General features: G+C 35.4%; 1 protein-coding gene across 3 annotated transcripts; it reads left to right on the top strand.

Moving 5' to 3' along the window:
• Positions 1-12426: 12426 nt before the first annotated feature.
• LOC113151761 (fibronectin type III domain-containing protein 11) lies at positions 12427-15557 on the top strand. Of its 3 annotated transcripts, none has more exons than XM_026344683.1 (3): positions 12427-12510; positions 13775-13920; positions 14711-15557. In XM_026344683.1, exons 2-3 carry the CDS (start codon positions 13780-13782, stop codon positions 15470-15472), a joined length of 903 nt encoding a protein of 300 aa, XP_026200468.1. In that variant the 5' UTR covers positions 12427-12510; positions 13775-13779; the 3' UTR covers positions 15473-15557. The 3 variants fall into 3 exon arrangements, with proteins under 3 accessions (XP_026200468.1, XP_026200466.1, XP_026200467.1); XM_026344681.1 differs by having other exon boundaries at positions 12492-12510; positions 13743-13920; XM_026344682.1 differs by lacking the exon at positions 12427-12510 and adding an exon at positions 12701-12790.
• The last annotated feature ends 1849 nt before the right edge of the window (positions 15558-17406 follow it).

Consider the following 17406-nt stretch of genomic DNA (forward strand, 5'->3'; position numbering starts at 1 on the left):
ATATAACAAGGTAGATATAATAATATAGATATAACAAGACAGAAATAACAATATAGATATAACAAGATAGATATAACAAGATAGATATAATAATATAGATATAACAAGACAGATATAACAAGACAGATATAATAATATAGATATAACAAGATAGATATAACAAGGTAGATATAATAATATAGATATAACAAGACAGAAATAACAATATAGATATAACAAGATAGATATAACAAGATAGATATAATAATATAGATATAACAAGACAGATATAACAAGACAGATATAATAATATAGATATAACAAGTTAGATATAATAATATAGATATAACAAGGTAGATATAACAAGGTAGATATAATAATATAGATATAACAAGACAGATATAACAAGATAGATATAACAAGTTAGATATAATAATACAGATATAACAAGGTAGATATAATAATATAGATATAACAAGACAGAAATAACAAGATAGATAGAACAAGATAGATATAACAAGACAGATATAACAATATAGATATAACAATATAGATATAACAAGATAGATATAACAAGGTAGATATAACAAGATAGATATAACAAGATAGATATAATAATATAGTTATAACAAGACAGATATAACAAGATAGATATAACAAGTTAGATATAATAATACAGATATAACAAGGTAGATATAATAATATAGATATAACAAGACAGAAATAACAAGATAGATAGAACAAGATAGATATAACAAGACAGATATAACAATATAGATATAACAATATAGATATAACAAGATAGATATAACAATATAGATATAACAATATAGATATAACAAGATAGATATAACAAGATAGATATAACAAGATAGATATAACAAGGTAGATATAATAATATAGATATAACAAGACAGAAATAACAAGATAGATATAATAATATAGATATAACAAGACAGATATAACAATATAGATATAACAATATAGATATAACAAGATAGATATAACAAGGTAGATATAACAAGATAGATATAACAAGGTAGATATAATAATATAGATATAACAAGGTAGATATAACAAGATGGATATAACAATATAGATATAATAATATAGATATAACAAGGTAGATATAACAAGATAGATATAACAAGATAGATATAATAATATAGATATAACAAGTTAGATATAATAATATAGATATAACAAGGTAGATATAATAATATAGATATAACAAGATAGATATAATAATATAGATATAACAAGGTAGATATAATAATATAGATATAACAAGATAGATATAATAATATAGATATAACAAGATAGATATAATAATATAGATATAACAAGATAGATATAATAATATAGATATAACAAGATAGATATAATAATATAGATATAAAGATAGATATAATAATAGAGATATAACAAGACAGATATAATAATATAGATATAACAAGACAGATATAATAATATAGATATAACAAGGTAGATATAACAAGATAGATATAACAAGATAGATATAATAATATAGATATAACAAGACAGATATAACAAGATAGATATAACAAGATAGATATAACAAGGTAGATATAACAAGACAGATATAACAAGACAGATATAACAAGATAGATATAACAAGATAGATATAACAATATAGATATAACAAGATAGATATAACAATATAGATATAACAAGATAGATATAACAAGACAGATATAATAATATAGATATAACAAGATAGATATAACAAGATAGATATAACAAGATAGATATAACAATATAGATATAACAAGATAGATATAACAAGATAGATATAACAAGATAGATATAACAAGATAGATATAACAAGATAGATATAATAATATAGATATAACAAGATAGATATAACAAGATAGATATAACAAGATAGATATAACAAGATAGATATAACAAGATAGATATAATAATATAGATATAACAAGGTAGATATAATAATATAGATATAACAAGATAGATATAACAAGATAGATATAACAAGGTAGATATAACAATATAGATATAACAAGATAGATATAACAAGATAGATATAACAATATAGATATAACAAGATAGATATAATAATAAAGTATAACAAGGTAGATATAATAATATAGATATAACAAGACAGAAATAACAAGATAGATATAATAATATAGATATAACAAGACAGATATAACAATATAGATATAACAATATAGATATAACAAGATAGATATAACAAGATAGATATAACAAGATAGATATAACAATATAGATATAACAAGATAGATATAACAATATAGATATAACAAGATAGATATAACAAGATAGATATAACAATATAGATATAACAAGATAGATATAACAATATAGATATAACAAGATAGATATAACAATATAGATATAACAAGGTAGATATAACAAGATAGATATAACAATATAGATATAACAAGGTAGATATAACAATATAGATATAACAAGGTAGATATAACAAGATAGATATAATAATATAGATATAACAAGGTAGATATAATAATATAGATATAACAAGGTAGATATAATAATATAGATATAACAAGATAGATATAATAATATAGATATAACAAGGTAGATATAATAATATAGATATAACAAGGTAGATATAATAATATCGATATAACAAGATAGATATAACAAGATAGATATAACAAGATAGATATAACAAGATAGATATAACAAGATAGATATAACAATATAGATATAACAAGATAGATATAACAAGATAGATATAACAAGATAGATATAACAATATAGATATAACAAGACAGATATAACAAGATAGATATAACAAGATAGATATAACAAGATAGATATAACAAGATAGATATAACAAGATAGATATAACAATATAGATATAAAAAGGTAGATATAATAATATAGATATAACAATATAGATATAACAAGATAGATATAACAAGATAGATATAACAATATAGATATAACAAGATAGATATAACAATATAGATATAACAAGATAGATATAATAATAAAGTATAACAAGGTAGATATAATAATATAGATATAACAAGATAGATATAACAAGATAGATATAACAAGATAGATATAACAAGACAGATATAACAATATAGATATAACAAGATAGATATAACAAGATAGATATAACAAGATAGATATAACAAGATAGATATAACAAGATAGATATAACAAGATAGATATAACAAGATAGATATAACAAGATAGATATAACAATATAGATATAACAAGATAGATATAACAATATAGATATAACAAGATAGATATAACAATATAGATATAACAAGATAGATATAACAAGATAGATATAACAATATAGATATAACAAGGTAGATATAACAAGATAAATATAACAAGATAGATATAACAATATAGATATAACAAGATAGATATAACAAGATAGATATAACAAGATAGATATAACAAGATAGATATAACAAGATAGATATAATAATATAGATATAACAAGGTAGATATAACAAGATAGATATAACAATATAGATATAACAAGGTAGATATAACAAGATAGATATAACAACATAGATATAACAATATAGATATAACAAGATAGATATAACAATATAGATATAACAAGATAGATATAACAAGATAGATATAACAAGATAGATATAACAAGATAGATATAACAAGATAGATATAACAAGATAGATATAACAATATAGATATAACAAGATAGATATAACAAGATAGATATAACAATATAGATATAACAAGATAGATATAACAAGATAGATATAGATATATAAGTCCATCACCAGCTCCTTTGTTTTATTGATGTTGAGTTGCAGATGGTTGAGTCCACACCAGTCAACAAAACTGTGCACCACTCCACAATACTTTGTGACATCTCCACCCTTAATACATCCTACAACTGCAGAGTCATCAGAGAACTTCTGAAGATGACAGGACTCTGAGTTGTACCTGAAGTCTGAGGTGTACAGGGTGAAGAGGAATGGAGACAGAACTGTCCCCTGTGGAGCACCTGTGCTACAGACCACAGTGTCAGACACACAGTTCTGCAGGCGGACGTACTGTGGCCGGTTGGTGAGGTAGTCCATGATCCAGGAAATCATGGGAGTGTTGACCTGCATGTTTTTTAATTTCTCTCCTAGCAGTGCAGGCCGGATGGTGTTGAATGCACTGGAGAAATCAAAAAACATGATCCTCACTAAGCCCCCAGGCTTGTCCCGGTGAGTGTAGGTGCGATGGAGCAGATGTATGATTTCATCATCAACTCCAAGTTGAGGTTGATAGGCAAACTGGAGGGGATCAAGTGAGGGTTTGACCAGATGTCGGAGGGACTCCAGGATTAGCCTCTCAAAAGCCTTCATAATATGTGAGGTCAGAGGCACTGGTCTGAAGTCATTGAGGACTCTGGGACGTGGCGTCTTATTCACTGGAACCAGGCACGACTTTTTCCACCCAAGAGAAACTCTCTCCAGTTGCAGGCTGAGGTTGAAGATGTGTTGGAGAACAACACATAGCTGAGGAGCACAGGCTTTCAGCACCCTTGGGCTGACTCCATCAGGACCCGCTGCTTTTGTGGGGTGAAGCCTGTGCAGCTCTCTTCTCACCTGCTCAGCTGAGATTGTGGTGGTGGCTGAGTCGTGTGGGGGAGGGACTGAGGAGCAGTTGGTGAACTGAAGTGGGCTCTGTGGATCAGCCTGGAATCGACTGAAGAAATTATTCAATTTGTTGGCTCGGTCCACAGTCCCCACATTCTCCTGGCTACTGGACTTGTAGCCAGTGATGGACCTCATGCCCCTCCAAACCTCCCTGGTGTTGTTCTGTTGAAGGCTATATTCTAGTTTTCTCCTGTACATCTCCTTCCCTTCCCTGTTCTTGATAGAAAGCAGTCTCTGGACCCTCCTTGCTGCCTCCCTGTCTCCTGATCTGAATGCCTTCTTTTTGTCATTCAGGATGGCTTTGATGTCCTGAGTGATCCAGGGCTTATTGTTTAGGAAGCAGCAAATGGTTTTTGTGAGTACCTGGGTGTCCACACAGTCAACTTTTGTCTCTTTAGATGCAGAAGAAGCTTTCGACAGGGTTAACTGGAAATTTCTATTAGCCACACTACACAAATTTGGATTTGAAAAGGGATGGGTTGTCAACTCTCCTGCTCACTTTTTGCAATCTTCATTGAACCATTAGCTGCAGCAATTATACAGAACGAATTCAATTCAATTCAATTCAATTCAATTCAATTTTATTTGTATAGTGCCAATTCACAACAGAAGTTATCTCAAGGCACTTTACACTGTAAGGTTTTGTAAGGACTAGTCTCCACTCCTCCGACTAGTCTCCACTCCTCCGACTAGTCTCCACTCCTCCGACTAGTCTCCACTCCTCCAACTCACAAAGCTGGCAACAACCTGGACCTTGTTCTGATCCGACATTGCACTATGGATGACATCTCTGTCACTCCTCTGCATTTGTCAGATCACTTCTTCATTCAGCTCACAGTCTTCATCTCTAGACCATCTCATTCTTCCACTGCATTGCAAACATTCCGCCGCAACCTCAGATCTCTCAACCCGGAGCAGTTTTCTTACACCGTCAAAGTTAAACAGCTGTTCCTTTGACAAGGTTCCATCTAGCTGCAAAACATCAACATCTGATGCCTCCATGATTTTCTTGTGTTTCAAATACATGGGCCAGACGTTCCACCTTATTCACCTACGACACCGACGCAGCCATGGACAGGCTCTTTCGTTCTGCCTGGATAGTGTGTGCCCAACATCTACTAGACCTGCTCGTCCTTCAGCTTCCAACTCGTTGCTCACTGACCAGATCCGTGAACAGCGAAACGGTGCTCAGGAGTGCTGAGAGGAAGTGGCGCAAATCCAAGTCTCAACCTGCTCTAACTGAGTATCAGGATTTGCTTCAATCTTTCTCTTACAGTGTCACCAGGGCGAAGACTGAATACTACCAGGACAAGCTCAGCAACACCACAGACACCAGAAAGCTGTTCTCAACTTTCAAGTCTCTACTCTATCCACCCCCACCTCCACCACCCACATGTCTCACAGCTGACGACTTTGCCTCCTTTTTTACCAACAAGGTGGCAGCCATCAGCTCCCGGTTCACTCCTCCTGACAATGACATTCTGCTTACTAAACCTGACGATGCATCTCACTTCACTTTTTCAACACTGTCAGAGGACAATGTATCCACTCTCCTCCTCTCAAATCGCCCGACCACCTGCTCTCTGGATCCGATCCCCTCTACTCTTCTTCAAGCTATCGCACCAACAATAATACCAGCCATTACACAGATCATCAACACCTCTTTTGAAACAGGCACCTTTCCCACCTCATTCAAGCAGGCCCAGATTACTCCACTGTTGAAGAAGCCTTCTCTGGATCCCTCCCTTGTGGAGAACTACAGACCGGTCTCTCTTCTTTCATTCGTGGCCAAGACTCTGGAACGTGCAGCCTTCAATCAACTCTCTGACTTTCTTTCCCGGAACAACCTCCTTGATGTCAATCAGTCTGGCTTCAAGAGTGGTCACTCTACAGAAACGGCACTTCTGACTGTTGTGGAATCCCGTTGGGTGGCAAAAGCTGCAGGTAACTCTTCTGTACTTATTCTATTAGATCCATCTGCAGCCTTTGACACTGTGAACCATCAGATTCTCATGACTGCACTCTCAGACCTGGGCATCTCTGGATCAGCTCTAGCCTGGCTTCAGTCATACTTGTCCGAACGAACCTTTAAGGTATCCTGGCAGGGGCGTGTCTCTGACTCTCATAACCTCTCCACCGGTGTACCGCAGGGCTCAGTCCTTGGTCCTCTTCTTTTTTCAATTTATGCTTCTTCTCTAGGCTCTATCATCCATTCTCATGGCTTTTCTTATCACTGCTATGCAGATGACACACAGCTCTTCCTGTCTTTTCCGCCAGATGACTCAACTGTCTCATGTCGCATCTCTGCCTGTCTCTCTGACATCTCTGCCTGGATGAGAAAAAGACACCTTCAACTCAACATACCCGAAACTGAACTTCTAGTCTTCCCTGCCAGACCTTCAACTCAACACAACATCAGCATTAACATTGGATCTGCGGTGATTGTCTCTACTAAGTCAGCCAGAAACCTTGGGGTCATCATTGATGACCAGCTGACCTTCACAGAACACATTGCCACAGTCTCTAGGTCATGTAGATATGCCCTCCACAATATCAGAAAGATCAGACCCTATCTGACGGAGTACACAACCCAACTCATTGTACAGGCGTTGATCTTATCTCGCCTGGATTACTGCAATGCACTACTGATGGGTTTACCGGCATCCACGACCAAACCCCTCCAGATGATCCAAAATGCGGCAGCATGCCTCATTTTTAATCAACCAAAAAAGGTCTCATGTCACACCAATCTTAGGGGTGGCTGTGGCTCAATAGGTAGAGCAGTTGACTGCCAATCGCAGGATTGGTGGTTTGATTCCCGGCTGCCATGTCACATGCCAAAGTGTCCTTGGGCAAGATACTGAACCCCGGTGAGTCAGGTCAGCTGCATAGCAGCTCTGCCATTGGTGTGTGAATGTGCTTGTGTGTGTGAATGGGTTCGCTTTGAGTAGAAAAGCGCTATATAAGTGCAGACCATTTACCATTTATCTTTGCACTGGCTTCCTGTGGCTGCAAGGATCAAGTTCAAAGTTCTGTCTCTTGCCTACAGAGTGTTCAACTCCACAGCTCCATCTTATCTCAATTCAATCATTCAGGTCTACATCCCCTTCCGTCCACTGTGCTCAACCAGGGAACGTCGTCTGGTGGTACCAGCACCACACAGTCAACACCAAGGAAAACTGTTCAGCTCAGTGATCCCACGATGGTGGAATGAGCTGCCTATCTCTGCACACTCAGCCACCTTACTAGCAATCTTTAAAAAACTGCTGAAAACAGAACTCTTCCGCATCTTCCTTTGCACTGTTGTTTTTTCTTGACTTAGATTTTGTTTGCTTGCCTTGTTCCTCACTTGTAAGTCGCTTTGGATAAAAGCGTCTGCTAAATGACTAAATGTAAATGTAAGGTTTAAGACCTTACAGAGTGTAATTATTTAAAAAATGATATAGAAAATCCAACAATCCCATTTGAGCAAGCCCTGGGCAACAGTGGACAAGAAACACTCCCTTTAGAGGAAGAAACCTCCAGCAGAAACCTGGCCATCTACCCCGACCTGTTGGGGTGAGTGGAGTGTGGTCTTACAAATGAATCTAGAGCTGTTGTACATATGAGACCATCCATGCCATATGCAGGAAGGATCTGAACTTTTTTTTTCTAGTTATGATTTTATTTGGAAAAAAATTAATAAAATCATTGCTGCTAAGAGTTAAAGGGATACTAGGCTTGACAGAGTTATGCCTCTTTATCAGTCTGGCTACAGTGCTGAAAAGAAACCGGGGGTTGTTCTTATTTGCCTCTATTAATGTGGAGTAATATGTGGTTCTAGCTTTACAGAGGGCTTTTTTATATATTATTAAACATATCTTCCAGGCTAGGCAATATTCATCTATTTATCAGCTTGCGTGATGTCTGCTTTAAGCTAGCTTCCTTTGATTCACTAGCTTCTTTTTCAGAGGAGCAACAGTATCAAGTGTTATTCAGAGAGAGGCTGCAGTATTATCAAAAAGATAGTCTACTTCTACTTCTACTACTTCTACTACTAGTCTGGTGGGGTAAGGTTAGAATGACTGCCCTCTTCTGTGTTGGTACATGGCTCTGAAATAAAAGATGAAATCCGTTTCTTAAATTTGTCAACAGCATTGTCAGATAAACATCTGTAGTGAGTCTTATTATTAGGTGAAGTAAAGTTTGGTACTGAAAAAAAAAATGGTTGAGAGTTTGGGGGAAAAACTATGAAATGAAATGAAATTTCAACACTGTTAGTCAAAACAAAATCAAGAGTGTGATTAAAACAGTGAGTGGGTTTATTTACATTTTGGGTAAAACCAATGGAGTCTAATAGTGAATTAAATGCAGTGTTGAGTCAGTTATCATCAACATCTACATGGAAGTTAAAGTCACCCACTATAACGACTTTATCTGCCCTATGAACTAAATCAGATAGAAAGTCTGAGAATTCAGTGAAAAAGTCAGAGTAAGGGACAGGAGGACGGTACACAATAACAAACAGGACTGGTTTTGGATTTTTCAAGTTAGGATCAGAGAGGCTACGAGTGAGGCTCTCAAATGAATTAAAACTATGTTTAGGTCTGGAGTTGATTAATAAGCTTAAGTGGAAGATTGCTGCTACTCCTCCACCCCGACCTGTGCTTCTAGGAACATGATAATTAACATTACTTGGGGGGGTCGACTCATTCAGAGAGACATATTCATCCTGCTACAGCCAGGTTTCAGTAAGACAAAATAAGTCTATTTGATGGTCACTAACAGGGATTTAGACGAGCGAGATCTGATATTTAACAGTCCAGATTTGATTGTTTTCATTTTATTTTGTTCTGTGAGAGGAGTCACCTTCATTTTCATTAGGTTTTATGAATCACTCCTCTTCTGTTGGTTTTTGATATAAATAATTTATGTAGTCGGGGAGCAGACACTGTGTCTGAGAGAGGTGTGTCGCTGCGTCCTGGGCTCCACTCTAGGTTGTCTACTAAACTCTACCATATTTCTGGATAGTAGAGATGCACCATCTAAGGTGGGATGGACGATGTCTCTGCTAATCAGCTCAGGTTTTCCAATTGTCTATGTAGCCCACATTGTTTGCAGGACAGCCAGCGGCAACAACAACAACAAGTAACAAAAACACTGGAGACAAAGAGGAGGAAGCACAACTACAGGAGAGAGAAAAGACAAAGTTAAGGACATGCAATGTTAGGATTTCAATGGACATACGAAAGGATAGTAGGGGATGGTGTGATGCTTTTTTCTTTGACAGAGCAAAGTAGCAAACACAGTTACATTTACTGTAATGTTATCGTTTATATTAATGATTGAACACAGGACCTGAGCTGCAGTCTGATCTGAATGAAAAAGTATGTTAAGCAAAAATAACTACAAATTTTCTGACTGGTTAGAATGATATGCCTTGCTCAAAAACAATTAGAAGCAAATATCTCTACTGGAAGTCACTACTGTCAAGCTGTTCTGCGAGTATGACTTCGCAGGCGGCATCAAGAACACCTTTTTACACTGGAGCATATCTCTGCTAAAAAAATATTTGTAAAAAGGTCCTTACTTTAGCTTTAGAAAAATCAAGTTGAGGTTACATTAGATCTACCTACTACCTACCTAGTATCTAAAGAAACTTAAAGTTGGTCTGGTGCAATTTCCTTCCTTATATAACGTTTCACTTTCAAAAGGTACTGACATTCTGTCTAATGCTTGGTTCTAGGAAACATACTAAATACTTGGATATTTTTATAAAGCCTGAAATACACCATGTCAGGCACATCAGAGCAACCAATATTTGTACTGCAAAGGGAAAGACTTTGGAGGGGTTAGCTACATGCTGAATACTCCCCAGTCTTCATTTGTGAATGTTAAACTATGTAGAAGTATTAGTCTGGTACCTGTAGCAATGCTCCTTTATGTCAAACTAAGGTGAGTTCACAGGTCTATCTGGGAGTGTTCTATGATTGCGCTGTTTTTAGCATTAAGGGCAGAGTTGGAATGTGGATTGAATATAATATATAGTTTGGGGCTTAATTAGGACATTGGTTACCAAATGACACTGTCTCTGAAGAGATGTGTTTACCCTTAGACTGCAAGGCTCAACAATCATGGCCATGTCCCCCCTCACATCTGAACCTTTGTATAGCCCCTGAGGGCAAATATTGAACAATAATGACCTGCAGTGTCAAAGCAGGTAAAAGTCACATCTCCAGGCCTCATTCATGTGACTGGAATTGAATTCATATCTCCTGTTCTGGATTTAATCTTTACAGCTTTTCGCTAAATTTTAATCATGAGCAAAGACATCACAACACAGTGGGTAGATAAAGTGAAAGCAGACAAGTCACTAGGTGGAGACAAATAACCATCAGTGTTTCTGTCAATGTGGGCAAACATTTCACAGCATTTTAAAAAACATACCAATTTTTATTTAATATCAAAGTGTCAGGATGTGCATATGCTAGATAAACTAGATTGGTTTTATTTTTGTGTAATTGAGAGAATCCGCAAAAACTCATAGTAAGTAAAAGATTGTTGTGTTTTCCTAGATAATTTATAGTTGTATTGTTATATTCTGTAAGATCTTACATCAAACCTTACATCATAAAATGCCTTAAGATGATTTGTCTGTTCTATGTAAATAAACTGAGCTGAGTTGATCTTAGATTGAACTGAGAATTGTGCCAGATGCCCAAATTCAGTCAGTGATGATGAATAACAAACAAATAGAGGCCACAGGTGGATGAAGAGTAATAGGCTCATACAACCCATCAACAGTCACATATATTACCACTAAAATATGACTACAGAGCAGCTGTGGCCAAAGAGCTGTGCCAGTAGGGAATTAAACTAACTTTGTTCTACACCAGCTGTACAGACTGCTGCTGGCCAGTTTTATTCTTTTATCACTCAACTTGAAGTTAAAGTGTAAAGAAAACACTCATTTGTTAATTCCTGTAAATGAGTAACCTGTGTGATCTATTTTCCTTCTGTGCTAATGTGACAATTTGAACTGCATAACTAAAATAAACAAAATGTTTCACAATATCAATTATTACAAATTCTTCAGAATTGTAAAGTATGTTGCCAAATTTAAAAGCAAAGCAGAGTGACTAGAGGAGCCCTCCCAGATAAATCACTCAGGTAACTATGAGCGCATCACTTGAAAAGTGAAAAAAATCTAAACAGTTTCTAGAGGTGAGTCAACATCCACAGCTTAACCTCACACCACAAGTCACATACACTGTAGCTTACAGTTTCAAGGCCTACAACCGCTATGACTTCATGTAAACACCCTGACCTCGTTTAAAACCTACAAGCCAATGCTCCGCTGAAATGGCCTCAGGTCATTTGCAGAACTCTAATCTGATGCTGGCTGATAGGCCTGTAATTTCCTGCATGAGAGGCATCTGTTATAGAATTTCATTAACTAATGTGTTCTGGTGCTTGTTTTGTTAATATGAAATGAGATATCAAGCCAAGATTAGTTACTGTCGTGATTTTTGTCAGAACTCACCTTTTGGCTTCTCTCATTTCCTATGTATGACATTTAAAATACCAACTCATGCAGACATAATCAAAACAAAACGATCCCAACATTTATTAAAGATAACTCCTGTATATATTTTGCTATGCGTCATCAAATATCACCCTGACTGTAATTATGAAGTTGTGCTAACTCATAATGCTACTATGAGTTTTCATAGTTGACTTCTCTTAAATGGACATGCATTTCATGTTTCCATAGCAACTGAGGTGCACATTACTAAAGTCTTCAAGGGTGCAGTGTGGGCTGCTAAGTTAGTAAGTCATAGATGAACAGCAGGAGCAGCCTGAACTCTAAAACACTGTAAGTTGAAGGAGGATTTACAGTAGTTTGTACTTTTTACCATAATAGTGACGCAGATTGAAGGTGGTGCTGCACTGCTACACATTTGTAAGCATGGATTAGTGGTTAACTATCTATAAAACAGAGAGAACCTCAAGGTGGTGCATGATGCTGTGGTCATTCTGTAACCATCACAAATCAAAACAAAAGGAATACATTTAACCATAAACAAGTTGCCATAAAACTAGCTAGCTAAAGAACAAGTAACCTAGTTATGTTTAAGTAAAACATGGACAAATAGGTAAGGTTAATTATTGTTGTATAAATGAAATACTAAGTAACCAGCTGCAGTTTGTTAATTTAATTATGCTAACAATAGGTGTTGAGAAGCTAGTTATCTGAAATGTTATCAGGCTAACCATCAGTACTTTACTGTAGGTCAGACTTTACTAGTGTAGATAGTGTAGATAGCCAGTCCAATAATTGTTCCTATACCTGCAACAGATATGTATGTATTATTATAGACTTAGTGTGCATTGCTTTTTAAAATTATATTGATAGTATTACACTGTTTTTGGTTAACATAATATTTTTTTCACAACAAAACAGTTGAATCAGTAGGGAAAAGCTAATTCTTAGAAGCTGGAACTGCTATGATTGTTTATTTTGACTTTCATAAAATAGGTTAACTTAGTAGTATTATTATTAATTTACATGGATGTTTTTGAGCAGGAGGCAACAAAAATAATGAGTTAAAATAACTTTATGAAAATAATTTGAAAATAACTTAATGTCACTAATTACCAAGTAAAGTTGGTTCAACTGAAGTTTTCAAGAGGTCAAGAGTGATCATGATGGAGGAACTAGGGTAATTAAGCTAATCTAACTTTAAAGGACAGCAATGTACTTTAAAACAACTAAACAAACAAACCTTAATTTATTCAAGTAGAGCAAATGATTTTTTTTCAAGTGAGGGATAATGGGTACTTAGGGTTAATGAAATATTTTAGAACTCTTAACTTTGATGATTTTAATACCAGTCTTGTTAGTGACTGTAGAGTAATTTTCACAAACTAGCTAGCTTATGTGTACTAGTTGAGATATGTTGACTGTAGATACTGCAAAACCAATAAAGTTGTTAAAAATATGGACTAAAAATATGGATATTCGTCTTAATTAGTCTTACTAGTGACTATGGCAAAAATCATATGCATTACACATAAGCCAGTTATTTGCGCTCCTTGTTTCTGCAGCATACTTATTGAGGTATGAATGCATGTTACAGTTACAATGGATGAAGTCAAGCTGACCTGTACGAACTCAGATGAACGTGAAGCCCAGGAGATCAAGAATCATGGAGACACCCTCCCAGACCTCTACAACCAAGTTCTACAAGCGCTCTCCTCTAGCCTTAGTGACAACTCCATCGTGGTGAGTGTATCAATGCTATCATAAAACCATTGCAAAGTAGTTTATATTTCTGTAGGCGTCATTTTACAACTCTTGACGTTATAGATGCAGTGCTAGTTATCATTGTCAGTTTAGGTGCTGATTATTTTCACTTTTTATTGAACTTTTTTCTGTCTAGAACAACAAACCAAAAACTGTGGCTAGACATATAGCGATATGACAGTAGACAGGATGTGCTTATAAAATACGTGTAACATTTTACATTTACTTTTAGTAATTTGGTTGACACTTTTATCCTAAGCAACTTACAAGTGAGGTACAAAGTACAAGGTACTGATTCCTACTGATATTAAAATGGTACAGTAGAAGAAAACAAGAGTCTGGGAAACAAGGCCCTAACTGGCCATATTATAAGCAAGGAGAACTAAAGTATGAATACATAGAGATAAAAAAATAAAGGTATGCATTATTTATGGTGTGCTATTACAGTTGCTTAACAGAGGGTAGAGTGTCTTTATGATGACATGCAGGCTCATGTTTGGTTTCACCAGGCCATAGAACCCTTTTCAAGTTGACTTTAGGGTCTTCAGAGTTTCTGATCTACCTTTTTTTAAAATAATTACTTATGGATCTCTGTTAATTCTTTTTTTTACCAATGTAAAAAAACAAAACAAACTGACAATGATCAATGTTCTTAAAATGTACAATTGGGAAAATATTACCATTAGTATAATTTGTGTTGCTTACGTAAGGTGCTATGAGGGGGCTTGACAACTGTTGATTCACAAATTTATGCAATATTTTTTTCAAGATGATGCAGGAAGAGTTGCAGCTTATGCAGAGGAGTACATACTACTTGGAAATCCAGCGTGATGATTTGCTACCAGCTTCAGACCAGCACGTCTTACGTTTGTCAGACAGCACAGTGTGGTCTCTCATTGACCAGCAGAGGCTGCAGCATGCCATGAATCTGGCTAAAACCCAAGTGAGGCTTATCCTCACTGTTCTGGGACTGATTTACAAAGAGATAACCAGGGGCTGTCAAGAGCTGGAGGCCTTCATCATTAATTACAACCGGGGACTGGTGGACTGCAACACAGTAGCTTCCGTGCAGCAGAAGCTCCACCAAACCCACAACTACTTGAATAACTTTAACACAAGAATGACTTGCAACCTTGGTCCACTGGAACTACCGAACCAGCTCATTCCTAACACAGGCCATTTTCCCATACCACAGCTTAGAGTATCACTGGCCATCAAGATGCCTGTGGTATTTGACAGGTTTGAATCATGCGCAGGTTCCAATTCTGTGTATCTGAGTTGGGATGTTGCAGGTAAGCAGTCTAAGGAGCCAAATGAACAGTTTGAGATCCAAGTCAGGAACCTTCATCCAACCACCGATGACCAAGACCAGTTTTCTAAAGCCACATGCCAGTCATACAACATACAGATCAGCAACCTGATCTCTGACAGGTACTATCAGTTCTCTGTCCAAAGAGTAGATACTGTTAACTTGGTCTATAGATTGTGGACTGACACTATCATCTTGAAGACCTTAAATTTTTCCAAGTAAATTACCCTTTATGAACACAAACAGAGAACAGAATTTACAGCGTGCGTATTTTTACAGAGAAATCTGGCAGGAACTGAAAAACTGTTGCATAATAAAAATGTATTTATTTAAATGTAAAATGACATGACTTTTGTTGAACAATGGAAAATAAAAGCACGTCACACATGTTATGTGGACTATAAGGAAAACATGAAAAAAAAAAAAACTACTTTTTTAGCAGTAACTGAAATTCACTGGATGCTGGGAAAGGAAGCTAAGTTACAACTGAACTTTTTCCTATTGAACTACCACAAATTTAATCATATCTGAGAACTGGGAACTGTCTAATTTATTATACGTAATATGTCAATATGAGGAATCCTATAATCTAATGTAATCTGCCATCTGCTGCCAAAATTAAACATGACCAGTGAGTGAAGTGAGTAAAGTCATCTTACACATCAAGTATAGGCTTGAACATTTGTAAATTGTTCAACATCAGCCAGTTCCTTTTGTGTCCCACGTCTTCCTTAGATTCCATAATGAATTACTACGCACTGCTCTTGATGTGATCTTTGTTTGTAGTCCATGCCTGAGAAGCGCAACAGTGTTGTTGAATGTTCTCATTTGTACACGGTCTGCCTGAGTGTCGTGTTGGAGTCCAAATTCTTTAGAAACTTTATTGCTTTTTGAGCCTGCAGAGCATCAACAGCTCTTCTACTTACTGTAGGTCTTCAGAAATCTCCAAACTATAACACACTTCTACAAAGCTGTTAAAGACTGATCCCATTCAAGGATTCATCATAAGATAAGATTTAATCATAATTATATAGAGTAAATTCTAAAAGCATCACAAACTTTCAAGCTTCACTGACTATTTTCCAGTTACTGATAAGTTCATTAGTGATCTTTCCTGATATAATATCTTAATATCCATTTTTCCATAAGCTCCAAGTTGTATCTTTTGCCTTAATTTTTACCCAGTGCAGCACATTAGCCATTAGCTCCTAAATGAAGTCCCTGAAAGGAAAAGGTGGTATAATAATAATAATAATAATAATAATAATAATAATAATAATAATAATAATAATAATAATAATAATAATAATAATAATAATAATAATATTAAATACCTAGCTGATTTGCATTAATTGCTAGTGACTGTGCAGGTTTTTTTCCCTTAAGAGATCACATCATGCCACTACTGCACTTTAGTATATGACCTTGTACGTGAATACATCACAATTTCTCTAAGTGAAATACAGCTAGCATATAGAACTATTGTTGATAAAATTAAAGGTTTATTAGACAGTCATCAGCACGGTCGTTTCTGTAGTCTTTTCTAACATGGAACTGCATCATTGCTGGTCACTCACAGTAAGGGAAACCCCACACCTACTGTCACCTACTATCAAAGCTACTAAATCAGTCAGTGGCAGTGATGATTCACTTGTCGGTATGGATGAATGTACTTCACACCCCCACACTTATTCTTTGATCTGTTGGGCTGATATATACATATGACACACCTAATACCACTAGATGTAATTTTTTAAATATTATACTTTGTTACATTAATTTTGTACTGTATTAAATTACAATATCGAATTTTAGTTGGTAAACAACAAAGCTTAGCAATAACAGCTAACTGTAACCAAACACCTGATCTATAGTGGGGCAGACAGTGTGGTTAGCCTGCTGCTCCTCTCTATTTTTATCTGCTCTGTGCTTTAATATAGACCAACTGATGATGGCTTTCTATTTGTTTTGTTAGACCATTAAACAGGGATAAATAAGGGATTGGATCTTAGCTTATAGGTGGTTCATGTTATTTGGGTAACTTGTTAAAGTGTGCGAGTCCCTTTCCACTCAAAATAGTTTTGCTTTTCATTTTGCAGATGTTTAAACTTCACAGTGCTGTGATGTATGTGATGAGTTGTTTTCACATTTGTCTG

The sequence above is a fragment of the Anabas testudineus genome, chromosome 5 (genome assembly GCF_900324465.2).
Source record: "Anabas testudineus chromosome 5, fAnaTes1.2, whole genome shotgun sequence".
In the NCBI taxonomy this organism is placed as follows: Eukaryota; Metazoa; Chordata; class Actinopteri; order Anabantiformes; family Anabantidae; genus Anabas; species Anabas testudineus.